This window comes from Mastigoproctus giganteus, chromosome 7 (assembly GCF_048544385.1).
Source record: "Mastigoproctus giganteus isolate SK-2022 chromosome 7, ASM4854438v1, whole genome shotgun sequence".
Taxonomy (NCBI): domain Eukaryota; kingdom Metazoa; phylum Arthropoda; class Arachnida; order Uropygi; family Thelyphonidae; genus Mastigoproctus; species Mastigoproctus giganteus.
Window position 1 is genome coordinate 149,923,009 of NC_143581.1, and position 12,042 is coordinate 149,935,050.

General features: G+C 36.7%; 2 protein-coding genes across 2 annotated transcripts in view; one reads left to right on the plus strand and one right to left on the minus strand.

The window, feature by feature from the left end:
- The window catches only part of LOC150083257 (V-set and immunoglobulin domain-containing protein 10-like), a 571,635-nt gene that overhangs the window by 354,128 nt on the left and 205,465 nt on the right, over positions 1-12,042 (minus strand). The gene's annotated exons all lie outside the window — the stretch shown is intronic.
- Positions 4,799-5,385, plus strand: LOC150083258 (smad nuclear-interacting protein 1-like). Its single transcript, XM_090377706.1, is given in 2 exon segments — positions 4,799-5,018; positions 5,021-5,385. Coding segments are annotated over 2 exon segments (585 nt in total).

The window sequence follows — 12,042 nt, forward strand, 5'->3', positions numbered from 1 at the left end:
CCCTCACCAATCTTGTTGTCCTTCTCTGTACACGCTCAAGCAAATCTACATCCTTCCTAAAATAAGTCCTCCAGACCTGTACGCAGTACTCAAGGCGTGGCCTGACCATTGCCTTATACAGAGGGACAATCACCTCCTTTTCCCTGCGCTAGCAAAATTCTCTCTTCGGTAGAAAAAGAAAATATATTTATTTCATCATAATTTCGTTACCATTGGTCTCCATGAATCATGAACGTGATCTCTTTATGCAGAGTAGATCTGCATGGATTTATTCAACTCTTTAATTGGTGATAACGCCATTAAACGCTCTATAACACAACACAATAGAGGCCGAACTACATCTGCCAAGTTGTATATTACAAAGGACAGTCCAAACCGAATGAACTAATACCACTTTTAAGAAATCAGGCAGTTTGATAACCGGAGGTAGTTCAGACTAGCACAAAACTAGTTCAACGCAGAAAATTCTAAATCAACATATGTTAACTTGACAGCAAAATTACAGCGTATGTGTGAACACAGTATGTCTTCTAATAACCTGCAAATTTCGTTATATTGGTACATCTGGAGTACAGATCAAACATCCTACGTACTGTACGTATAATAATATGAAACGTCGGTCCTTTCAGGTAACACGGAAAGAATTATATTTAATTTATGAGGTCTTTTAACCTCCAGTCTTATTGCTGGCACATTTCCAGCACAGAATCAGCGGTCTGGCCAAAAACATCCAGTATGGCTTAACTTCGTCACGTTTTTCCGGAAGTATTAGAATCCAGGAGCTCGCGTTGCTAATTCGTGTTGTTCGAACTTTTCTAACTCTTTAATTGCTAACTTGCTGCGGTCTCTCTCTCTTCCTGCATACATTAAACAGCGTCACGTCATTTGCACGTACAAAAACAGAACGAATTATTTGGAAATCTCATTTTCAGGGTGAAATTAAGTTCTTTATTTTTTTCTGTTTTTTTTTTGAGTAACTCGCTTCAATAGTTTTGTTCTGCATGCACTTATTCCTATTACCTTTCCTTTTTTTTTCTCTTTTGTTTGTCCTTTTTTTTTTTCTTTCTATTGAGCTCAATGTCATTCTAGTTCTATTTCTGATGTATTTTCGTCTAATTGCTTCATTTAAATTTTTCTTTTTGTTTACTTTCCTTTTATAAAATGTGTTTCCTAGTGCAATTATCAACAGATCATTTATTTACACATGATATATAAGAAAGTGGTGTATCACAGATTTTATGCATGGGCCCTGAGCACTTCTATACGAAATCCGAAAACAGAGTTTTAAATTATAATAATTTCACTAGCAAGGGTGGTTTCTCTGTTCATTATTGAAAAGGGCACCCCCGAGTTCATAATACTGTCACCTCTAAGCCATCAGTCATAGATTTAAGACAAAATTCGAAAATAACCTGAAATGCTAACACCATGCAATCCATGGTGTGAGTTAAAGAAATCCAAATTTAAAAAAAAAAAACTGCTTGGAGTATACCAAAAGCTTTCATCGGTACAAATTAAATGCCCTTAAATAAACTGTATTCATTTTATATAAATAAAGTCAAAGGTCTGTTTGGAATCGTGTTCAGGACAGAAAATATTTGAGTCCAACACGTATTAGATTCAGTTGGCTTCTGGTAAGAGTAACTGCAATATTCACTGCAGCAGACCAATAGGGAATTTCATATTATTGTTCGCTGGCGATACAGGAAATCAGAAGAAAACTTGGAGTCGACCGAAATACACTCTCCCCACTTCCATTTCTTATATCCCATGGTACTTTTTAATGACCAAAATCCTACGAATCAAAAGGCTGCAGATAAAACGACCGTTTGCACAACTAAAACTACCTATCTTCAAATATTTCCGGTGATAAGTGGATCATTAAGCTCTTAAAACGTTTATCTATCTAGTGAATAGCCATTATACTTTGTAATCTATAACTCTTAAGATGGAGAAGTTCTGGCACATCTCCAGTCTTAAGGTAGCACACACAGGGGATATTCGCTATTTGTTTCCTCTTCGATAGGCTTAAAGCTACCAATACAAGGGCGAATGTCAAGCCAACAGCATATCAAATTGACAGTCCACCTTTTCCATTAGGCACTAGGCAATGTTTATCTCTTACATTTGTGGACAGCGCACGTTTTTTTTTAAGAAGTTCTAGGCGCGTGTGTGTGGCTCAACTTTTCCAGAATTTCCTTGTTCTTTTATCTTTTTATGGGCTTCGTTCAGCCTCTAGTCGTGTTCACTGCAGCAGGAAGACCGTGCTTGTAATTCAACACGAGCGATCTTAACTCAAAGTGCATAAACTACGGGGAACTCTCAGAAGGGAAAAAAAGCGCTAATCAAACTCTGTCGGAGTTACTGAGACATAAAAAACTCTCCCTTCTCCGGTGTATGTCTTCTACTTCTTTTCATTGGGGAAACTTCGATCCCACTCTTTTCTTGCGAAGCAATACAACCCCCCCCCCCACATAGGATCATAAATGGCTAATTATTTTCACGCAAGTCTTGTAATATTCTGGAGCGCGCTAAATTCTTCAAATCTGGTTGTTTTTGAAAGCTACTTAGTTTTAACAACGAATGAAAGATATTTTTTCTATAAAAATTAGGCATAAAGGCAGATTTTTAATTCAGTCATTCCTTAAGTAGTTTCTTGATTATTTATACACAACAGTTCACACACCAATTGTGGCATAAAGGTTTAATAATGAATCTTGTTGGATTATCTTCTGAAAGGAGAGCAATGATGTTAAAACTTACCCTAAAAATTCAGAATGGAAAATCACAACGATGAGAGAAAAACACGTTTTTTTTTCTTGGCATGTAGCTATTTCATGAAATGTGAAAATGATGGCGGAATTTTAATAGAAACAAACAATGATACTTTAGAAGAAATTATTCTTTCTTTTCTTGGAAGATTATGGAAAAGGTAATGGCACCACTGTCTACTCTAGATGCGTTGAATATGAGTGTACTGTGAGTGGGAGCCGTACACGCTCTATGGAATGTTTATATTGCATGGGGAATGATCAAGAATCGAAATCAATGTCAGAAGAGAACGTAGTATCGAAGGGTGTTCACCTGGTTAACGTGAAGCATGTGGAAGTGATACTTATTGAACTATTGCTCGATGGTTAAATGCTTTTCATCCTAATCATCACGGTATGCAGGACGAACCACGTTGGATGTTGGGTGAATCACCTCTGATCAAAGTGAGGGCAACGTCTTTCTATTTCTCTTCGGATGCCTATGCAGGTAACTCAGTGGTGAGAGTTCCTGGTTTATCATATCGTGTGGATAAGATCGAGTTTAATTTCTGATTGTTGGTAGAAGTTCAGAATACTACCGTCCAGAACAGGAGAAATTTTATGGACTAAGCTGTTCTTATTCGTGGCCGAGTTATGCAGTCTCAGAACTACATTGGGTTTTTCATAACTCTCATAGATAGCAATTCATGAAATACTGTTCAATTAAACAGAAAGTATGGGGGAGAAAATGCGACATCCACCATGCCCAGTACTATAAGTTTTACGTTGTTTTGGGAATTCATTTAAGCTGCATGAGAAACTGCTCCATCAGTGACTAGTATTAAAATAAATGTTTCAACAACATGCGAATTTCTGAGGAAATAAATGCCATTTATTTAATATAATTGCTGGACTTCTATTAGCAAATGATCATCATATTAAAATGTTGAAGAAAATTCGAACCGGAATATTTGCGCACTGCATCAACTGAAAAAAGCGGCGAAACTATTTAAATTTAATAAATGCAACCGCTGTACTATTGACGAATGATGTGATAAATTACTGAAAGCTATCAGCGAAGAATACATTAAGCAAATGATTACGGATCAATCTACGAAATCCGATTACTCAAAATGAATTCACAGTTTTAATACTTCTAATGCACCGCGAGAGGTAAACTACAAGTCTGTTTTATCTTTCTATTTGTACAAATGATGATGACATTACTTGTTTAACAATTTTAAATCGCTAGAAACGCTAAAAAAACAATTGCAATTTGATTTTAAAGATAACGCGAAGAAAAATATTAAGACGAGATTTACTTATCTTATTTAGTGATTAAGCTTCGATTTTTATATATTTCGTAGACTTGGTGTTGTTAATAACAGAATTATTATAGTACCAAAAATGAAAATAAACTCTTCGAGATCTTTTATTTTGGCATTTTAAAATTAAGATCGTCAAATATGTTTATAATCAGATAAGGTCAAGAAAAATAAAACTGGAGAGGGCGGTATTATTGTCCAGATGCAGTAGGATGACCATCTCTTTCCAACTAGTAGTGTTTAAATTAGTGTACAAAATTAGTGTAAAAGAAGTAGGGAATATAAAGGAAGAAATAAATATGAAAAGCAAAGAAAAGATATATCACCATTAGCAATTAGAAGGCGTGATTATCACAGAAATAATTCTCCAATAGTTGGTCGTAAGTTGTTTCAGAAATACTGACAGCAGTAGTAGCAGCAGTGATGAGAGAGAATATGAAAGTCAGCATCAAGAAATGCATAGGAATGAAAATAAATCTAAATTATCTGAAAATGTTCAAGAAGGGGATAAAAAGCAAAAGTTCACTACAGATAAACACGATAAGCATGACCTAAAAGGAAGATCTTTTCATAAACTAGAAGACAAGAAACGAGTTGGTAGGCATAAGTATTATTTTGATCATCAAGAAACAACAAGAGAAACCCATACAAGACGACGCAAACATGATGCGAGGAAAGCAAAGAAGATATTAGGCAGGCCAATTAAAAGAGAACTGGAAAGTGATGAAGAAAGAAAAAAAATTAGAAAATAAGAAGCATAAATCTGGCGAGAAATGCGGGAGTTCTTCTAGTGAGGCAAAAGAGTCCAATCCAAAATTTGGTTTGTCTGGAAAACTGGCAGAAGAGACTAATATTTATAATGGTGTTGTTATAAAATATGATGAACCAGCAGAAGCTCGTAAGCCAAAAATAAGGTGGCGTTTGTATTCTTTCAAAAGTGATACTCATTACTATTTATTCCCATTCATAGACAAAGTGCATACCTATTGGGGAGATCACGGCTGATTGCAGACATACCAATCGATCACCCTTCGTGCTCTAAGCAACATTCAGTTTTGCAATTCAGCTTAGTAAGCTATGAAAGGGAAGATGGCACAAATGAGAAAAGTGTTCGTCCATATATTATTGGTTTAGAATCAGCTAATGGTACTTTTGTAAATAATAAGCATATTAAATTCAGATACCACGTGGAGCTATTTGAGAAGGACGTAGTTAAGGTTGGTTTTAGCTCACGTGAATATGTTGTAATGCACGAAGATGTTAAAGATGGCGAGGATGAAGATGACGGTGCTGAGAGTTCAGGTACATAACTTTACAGCTCATGTTAGAATTGGATGGTTTTCTGAAAAGGTACATTTGAACAATAGTGGAAAGGAGCTCTATTTGTTCATTTCAGATATTGTGGATATAACCATAATAATACTGTTTCAAATGTGAAAACTTGTACATCTTCCAAAACAGTAATCATAAGTTAATGGAAATACAACAATGTCCCCATAACCAGCAGTACAGGAAATTATACTTTTGTGTTTTATTGAATGTGTTCATTATTGTCTTACTGTTTAATCTTATAATTTTTTTTCTGAAACTTTCTGTACCTCGATTTATTATTATTAAAAAAAATTGGTCAAACTTTAATTACTTCAGTAGTACTCAAAATTAAAAGTGTACTGGTAAATAAAATGACATTTTATGTAAAAGATTGTTCATCGCGTGTATACCATCCTGTCCAATAACTACCAGATCGAGATTGGTAAAAGAAAGGTCCAGACCAATTAATCATACATCTCAGGAATGCTGTGTTCCGGATGTCAGCTGTTGACCTCTAGCGGTTGCCTCTCGAAAGGAAAAAAAGTCCATTGTCCAAGTGGCCCAGATCCCGTTACAGAAGTAGACAGAATGCTTAGTTTCCATTAGGATTGAAACAAAACAACCTTTCCTTCCTGAACAATATATTTCCAGCATGAGCCACGCCTTAACCCCTTGGAGATGTGTAGTAAGAAAGAACCAACTGTGTTTTTTCCTTGATCCGAGGAACCAATGAACTCTCCTATCTAAAGTCCAGTTTGTCCAATTCCTTATATTTATGTAAATGTCAATTGTACATATTTCTATAGAACAATACTGTCATTGTTTTTTATTGTAATTATTTTCTGTTGGTTCCTTTTTTGCACCCTTCTAGCTTGCATGCTGTTCTAGGGGTGTTTGTGAAAAAAGCAATAAACTGAATGAATAAATAAATAAGTTCTGTGCGGTCGGCACATTGCCGTTTTCGCTTTTATCTTGTCGATGCCTCATCCGAGATCGTTTGAAAGAGGTTTCCCTTCTTATTTGAAATAAGATTCCAAGAAGAGTTTTAAGTTCTATATGTAACTTTATTACCATATGGGTTTTATGTATAGAATGTTTATACTGATTTACGCTCTTTCATTGAATATTGGAAAGGGTTTCAAAGAGATTTGTTGTAAGGTACTTGGTTAGAATTGTGACCACCATATCTATAATGGATGATGCCGTATAGCTCGCAATATAAAAAGCTGAACAGCTACGTACGCTAGAGCAATGGTAATTTGCATCTGGTCGTGCAAGTCAAAGAGATAAAATAGCAGTTATTGGAAATAATAAAGATGTTATGGAGTTTCAAGAGGACATGATTGTGGGAGCTCGGGCGTCGGGAGCTTCCATATAGGAAACGGCACGCCTTGATGTTGTTATTGAGATTTAGGAGCATCGGCGACTAAGGCCATGTTGCTCCCTGTATATTGTTTGTAAAGTGCGTGTGTTCTGTGATCGATTTTCTGTTTGCTGGACGAAATCCTCAGTTTCCGGAAAAAAAAACAATGCTACCCCCACCTGAGACCGACTAACTCAGCCACATTGCGAAAAAGACCCATAAAAATTCCTCCCGTCATCGACGGGATTCGAATTCAGGTCTTTTCCACCCCGTGTGTGGAGGAACGGTATGTCGTATCGGTTGCTCATTGCCCATGTGGCTAAAGTGTACAAAGAATAGTGTCGAATGGGTTAAGCCATTTCCCGCCGACAGAACTGAAGGGATTATGCAAGGTGGATATTTATGGTGAGCAAAGGGTGCAGCGTGTTGTACGCACTCAATGGCAAGTCGCTGTGCGATAGTTGACATGGCAATACAATATAGGAAATGCAAGAACAATATCCCAAATGGCGATGAGCCGCACACTCAGACGTATGGATTCCACAGCAGATGACCCAAGAGACACCCTCTGCTCACCGCTGATCGTCGTCGATGGTGAATGCTTAACTTCGGTGATCACGCGAGAAACGGGGTATTTAGCCTAATACGACAGCTGATGTCGAATGCTATAGTGTCGTCAACAAACTTGTTGGACACTGGAGGACTGAAAATGAGTGTTCTGGTTGGATGAGTCCAAATACCTATTGCAACACGCCGATAAGAACAACGCTAAAACACAACACTACTCATTCATCCACCCCTCCACACACATTTTAAATCTCTGGCCTACACAGAGTTCTGTGCTACACAAATAGAGTATACAACGCGGAGATGGGGGAAACCCCTGGTGCCGTCAGACAACTAACACACTTTGAAATACGCCGATGGACGCTTTCGTGTGTAGAGCAAACAACTTCAGTCCTTGGAGCCTTCATGCATAGTGCCCAATATCCATGCAGGTGGAGGTGGTTTCAATACAGGGCATGTTTTTTCTGGAAAGAACAAGAACCCCCTAGTACATATGGACCGAAGAACCTTTAGAATTTCCAATAGACCTGTGAGCTCTATTGAAAATTCTAAATGGACCATGCGTATCCTGCCATGTTGCATTTTTTCTCGGAAAAAAACGGGAATAATGAGCACTGTCATCGGGGCTGCACTCTGCACGAGTGGTTAGAGGAACACAATGAAGTATCACTCATTTTAACGGGCCTCCAAATTCGCTTGACATCCATCCAATTGAACATCTGTTGGATATTTTGGAACGGAAAGTAAGGCATATGAACACGCAACCGTCATCTATTCCGAAACTGTGGAAAGCCTTGCAGGTAGTATGGCTGTAGGTCCCTACGGACGTCTTCATTGCTATTCGATGCTTCATTGCTACTCGATGTCTGATGTCCTTACGGACGTCAGACATCTAGTAGAGGAGTCAATGCCTAGGCGAATAGCGGCTGTTATCTGTTCGAACGGATCACGGTATGAGGTAGCTGGTCATAATTCAGTGATTACTGAGTATATGACAGAAACAGTTCGTTTCAAACAGCAATAGCCGAGTGGAGCATATAGTCGTCGCTCTGTACATTTTCAAAGTATTAATGTTCTTAACCCGGAAGATCAGTTTTATACATTAATAATTCCATAAGCTTCAGAGTTCTGCACTTCACGTAACTTCGAAAAAAATGCAATGGCGCATTTCAAAAACGTAAATACTGCTAACTGCGGTTTTTTTGGAAGATTTTTGAGAGCTCTAGAAGATTTTCTTTATTAATTTTGATTTTAATCGGTCTTTCACATGGGTCATTTTCAGAATACTAGTGAGAGCCGATGACACGTGATTCTTTAAATTCTTTTGTATATGTGTGGCTCTAAGGGAATCTATTTCAGTAGCGCTTAAAAAATCAGTGCAAGAAGAAGAAGATCTACACAATATTTTCCACGGTCCTTTAACTATATGAACCATGATCTACTTTTACATAAATAATGAGTATATGGTATTGGTGGATCTCTAATATCATGAACTGAAAGTTGTCCTCACGATGGATCACAATATATTACAAATAAGCTTCATACATGCTGTATGCTTCATACAATGCTGTATGAAATAAGTCCATACATGCTGTATTCTGGGGTCCTTCAGGGATCCAATCTGGGTCCTTTACTTTTCGTAGTAGTATCAATACAAATTTTAAAAATTTTCCATTGTCCAAACTGACAGTATAAAAGCCTCAGAGTTATCACAGAATATAATGGGTCATTCCATAAACATAATAAGCTACATTACTAACCGAGTACATAGAATGATAAGTTTTATTCTAAGGTACGGATCCAAATTTACATCACAATTGTACTCTACTCTTAACTGGTAATACCCATTCTAGAGTATGCATCAGCTATCTAGAATCCACATCTCTCGACTATAGTGGAAGATAATGAAAAACGCCAAAGAAGATTTACCAAATACCTCTGCTACAGGAACAAGGTCACATGCCACACCGAATATTAACGTAGACGAATGTGCCGTCTTCGAACGTAACTCCTGCAACAACTGAAGAAAATATATCGACTTATATTTTCTTTAAAAACTAAACAAAGCCAATGTGGACTGTCCTACCCTTCTTGAAAACGTCATTAAGGCGTCTGACTCTAGCACCAGAGACTACTCACTATTTCATACAAATTTTCATCGAACTAAATATGACGATACAGCTTCTTAACATCCTTGATGTGGGAGGCGAATTCCATGCAGCTCGACTTCTTCGAAGATGGGACTCCTTAGACAACGCATTACAAGTGGGATAAATTTTTAACCGTTTCACATTGTATTAAAACTAATCTAATTGTAAATGCTATATTTTTTATAATTTAATATTTCTCTTTAATGCTTATATTTAAACACTGCTCAGTTTCTGTGTAATTGTCAAATTCTGCTGTTACGAACACATTATATATTTATGCCATATTCATTTAACAAGCCAGAATAAATTTCCAGTTTCTCAAATAATAAACATATAAATCCTGCAGTTTTTCAACTACAGTATTTATTTATTCATCATTTATGCGGTGGGAAGTATCCACTGGAGGATTAATTGTTATTTATAGGTACAAAGAAAATGAATCCGCTGTTTTATTTTCAGAATACATATTACTGAACGTACAAAATCTCTTATTCTACCATTAACTTTACAATCATCCCTTTATCTTATATTTAAATATCAACATTCACTCAAAGAACCGTTATATATGACCAAGTTCGATTACTAACGTCTTTCCCCCCTCAAAGATACCTTTCTGTTGAGACATTGAAATTCCCAAATGTTTTAATAGCTTCCTTCTTTTTGATATTGTAAAGGAGATGAGTTTTTAAAAAAAAACGCAAAGCCACAACAAAAGAAACTTTTCTCGTAAAGAAGTAGATGAGCCGGAGGAGAGGAACAAAAACTAGGCCAAAAAGCGCAAGAAAGAGTCTTGGAGATTACGCGTGAAGCGCCATAATAGAAACAAAGGGGAATGATGCATTGAAAACGTACTCTAGAAAAGTCAAGTTATATATAAAAAAAGAGGATTCTGTAACTGTTTTCTCTGTCGTACTTCTTTAGACAACTCACATTTTTCATAGTTATTTGGGGGAGGGGGAGCGGAGGGACAGAAAGGGAAAAAAACTTTTTCCTGATAAAATTAATAGTAGCATAGAGAATAAGATTATTGAGCCGTTTAAAAATCATCAGTGGATATTTTATAAACAGTTCTAGCTTCTGATAATTTCAGAGAAACAGATTAATTTGTTGAATTCGAATTTAGCACCCAACTAAACATGAAACAAGTTCAGTGAAACCCTTGAAAATGGTAAACGAACAAGAGCAGAGATAGGATGCTTCCATAGCAAAGAAAGATGTGATTCTGGTAATGCTGCTTAAAAATAAAATGAATGGAGCGATAATGGCTACATGCAGTCTTGTGTCCACTTGTCAGAAGAGTTTATATTATTTTTCAGATGATCATGCGAGAAAATATCCATATAATTTGTCTTCTGTTCCTTAATATTTGATTTAATGTAAGAGTTACAGTGATTGAGAGAAAGTTACCTTCAAATCGCTGTGAGAACGTGATATATTTCTAGCTTAGCAATTAATAGATACGGCTAAACATTTCCCATGTCCCCACCAAGCAATATCAAGCAATTCAAAGGCTACGCCTACCCAAATACTTAGCTTTCTTGAATCTACCATAGTCGATTCTAAAAACCCACAACGCGTTACAAATTATTCTAATTTAGATTTAATTTTTGAATTGCCTTTTGGTATCAGTTACAGATAAACTCTGGATAGATTCGTAACTTTTTCTCCTGTTATACATTTTTATATTACACTTAACTATGCCGTGTATAGTTTTATCTGTTTCTTGTGGCGCTGGGGGATTGGAATATTCCGACAGCAAACTTCAGCAATAAGATTTAAACATCAATTAATTGAAAGGAAAAGGGACCTACAATTACCCTGGAGATAGAGAGGGGAATGATTGCAATCCACCGTTCTGAGAAAGCTATCATCCGGCAATCAGAAATGTTCCAGTGATGCGCATGAAGTAATATAATTTAATTAAATTTGCCATGGAAACCGAAAGAGAGAAAAGTGCCTTGAATGAAAAATGGAATTTAGCACGTTACAAAAATAGAAAGAGAAACCTATATTGTACCGCAAGTGGCAAAATCAGAGGAGAAATAGTGTAAATGAATATGACAAGTTTTTTAAGAAAAAAAATTCCTACACCAGAAAGACAAATGCAAGCAATGAAACCATACGTTCCTCATTTATTAAAGCTAGTTGCTTCGAGGCTAGTTGCGAAAGGCAGCTATCACTATCACTTTAGCTATGTGTGCAGTGCACGAGCTAATCCCTGCAATCAATTGGAGCTTTATCCACAACGGGTAAAGAAGGCAAAAGGGTTATTTTATCCTAAGTGGAACCCCCTGAATTCGGAAGCTTACAATATGCCATTGACAGGTAACCTCAAAATGATTTCACCAGTGAAACGTGAAAGAAGTTAAGCAACGTAGTCCAGTTTTAATATAATTTAAATCGGTAGTAAGCATTTAAAGATCCTATTCGTTATCAAATTGTGAAATATACAGATAGCGTTTCCCAACAGTCGAGACCAACCAATACGTTCTAAAACGGTCGTTTTGGTTTCACCGTACCATTTATAGGTTGAACTTTTGATGAAATACCAAGCGGCTAGTAATAGAGAGCTCCAG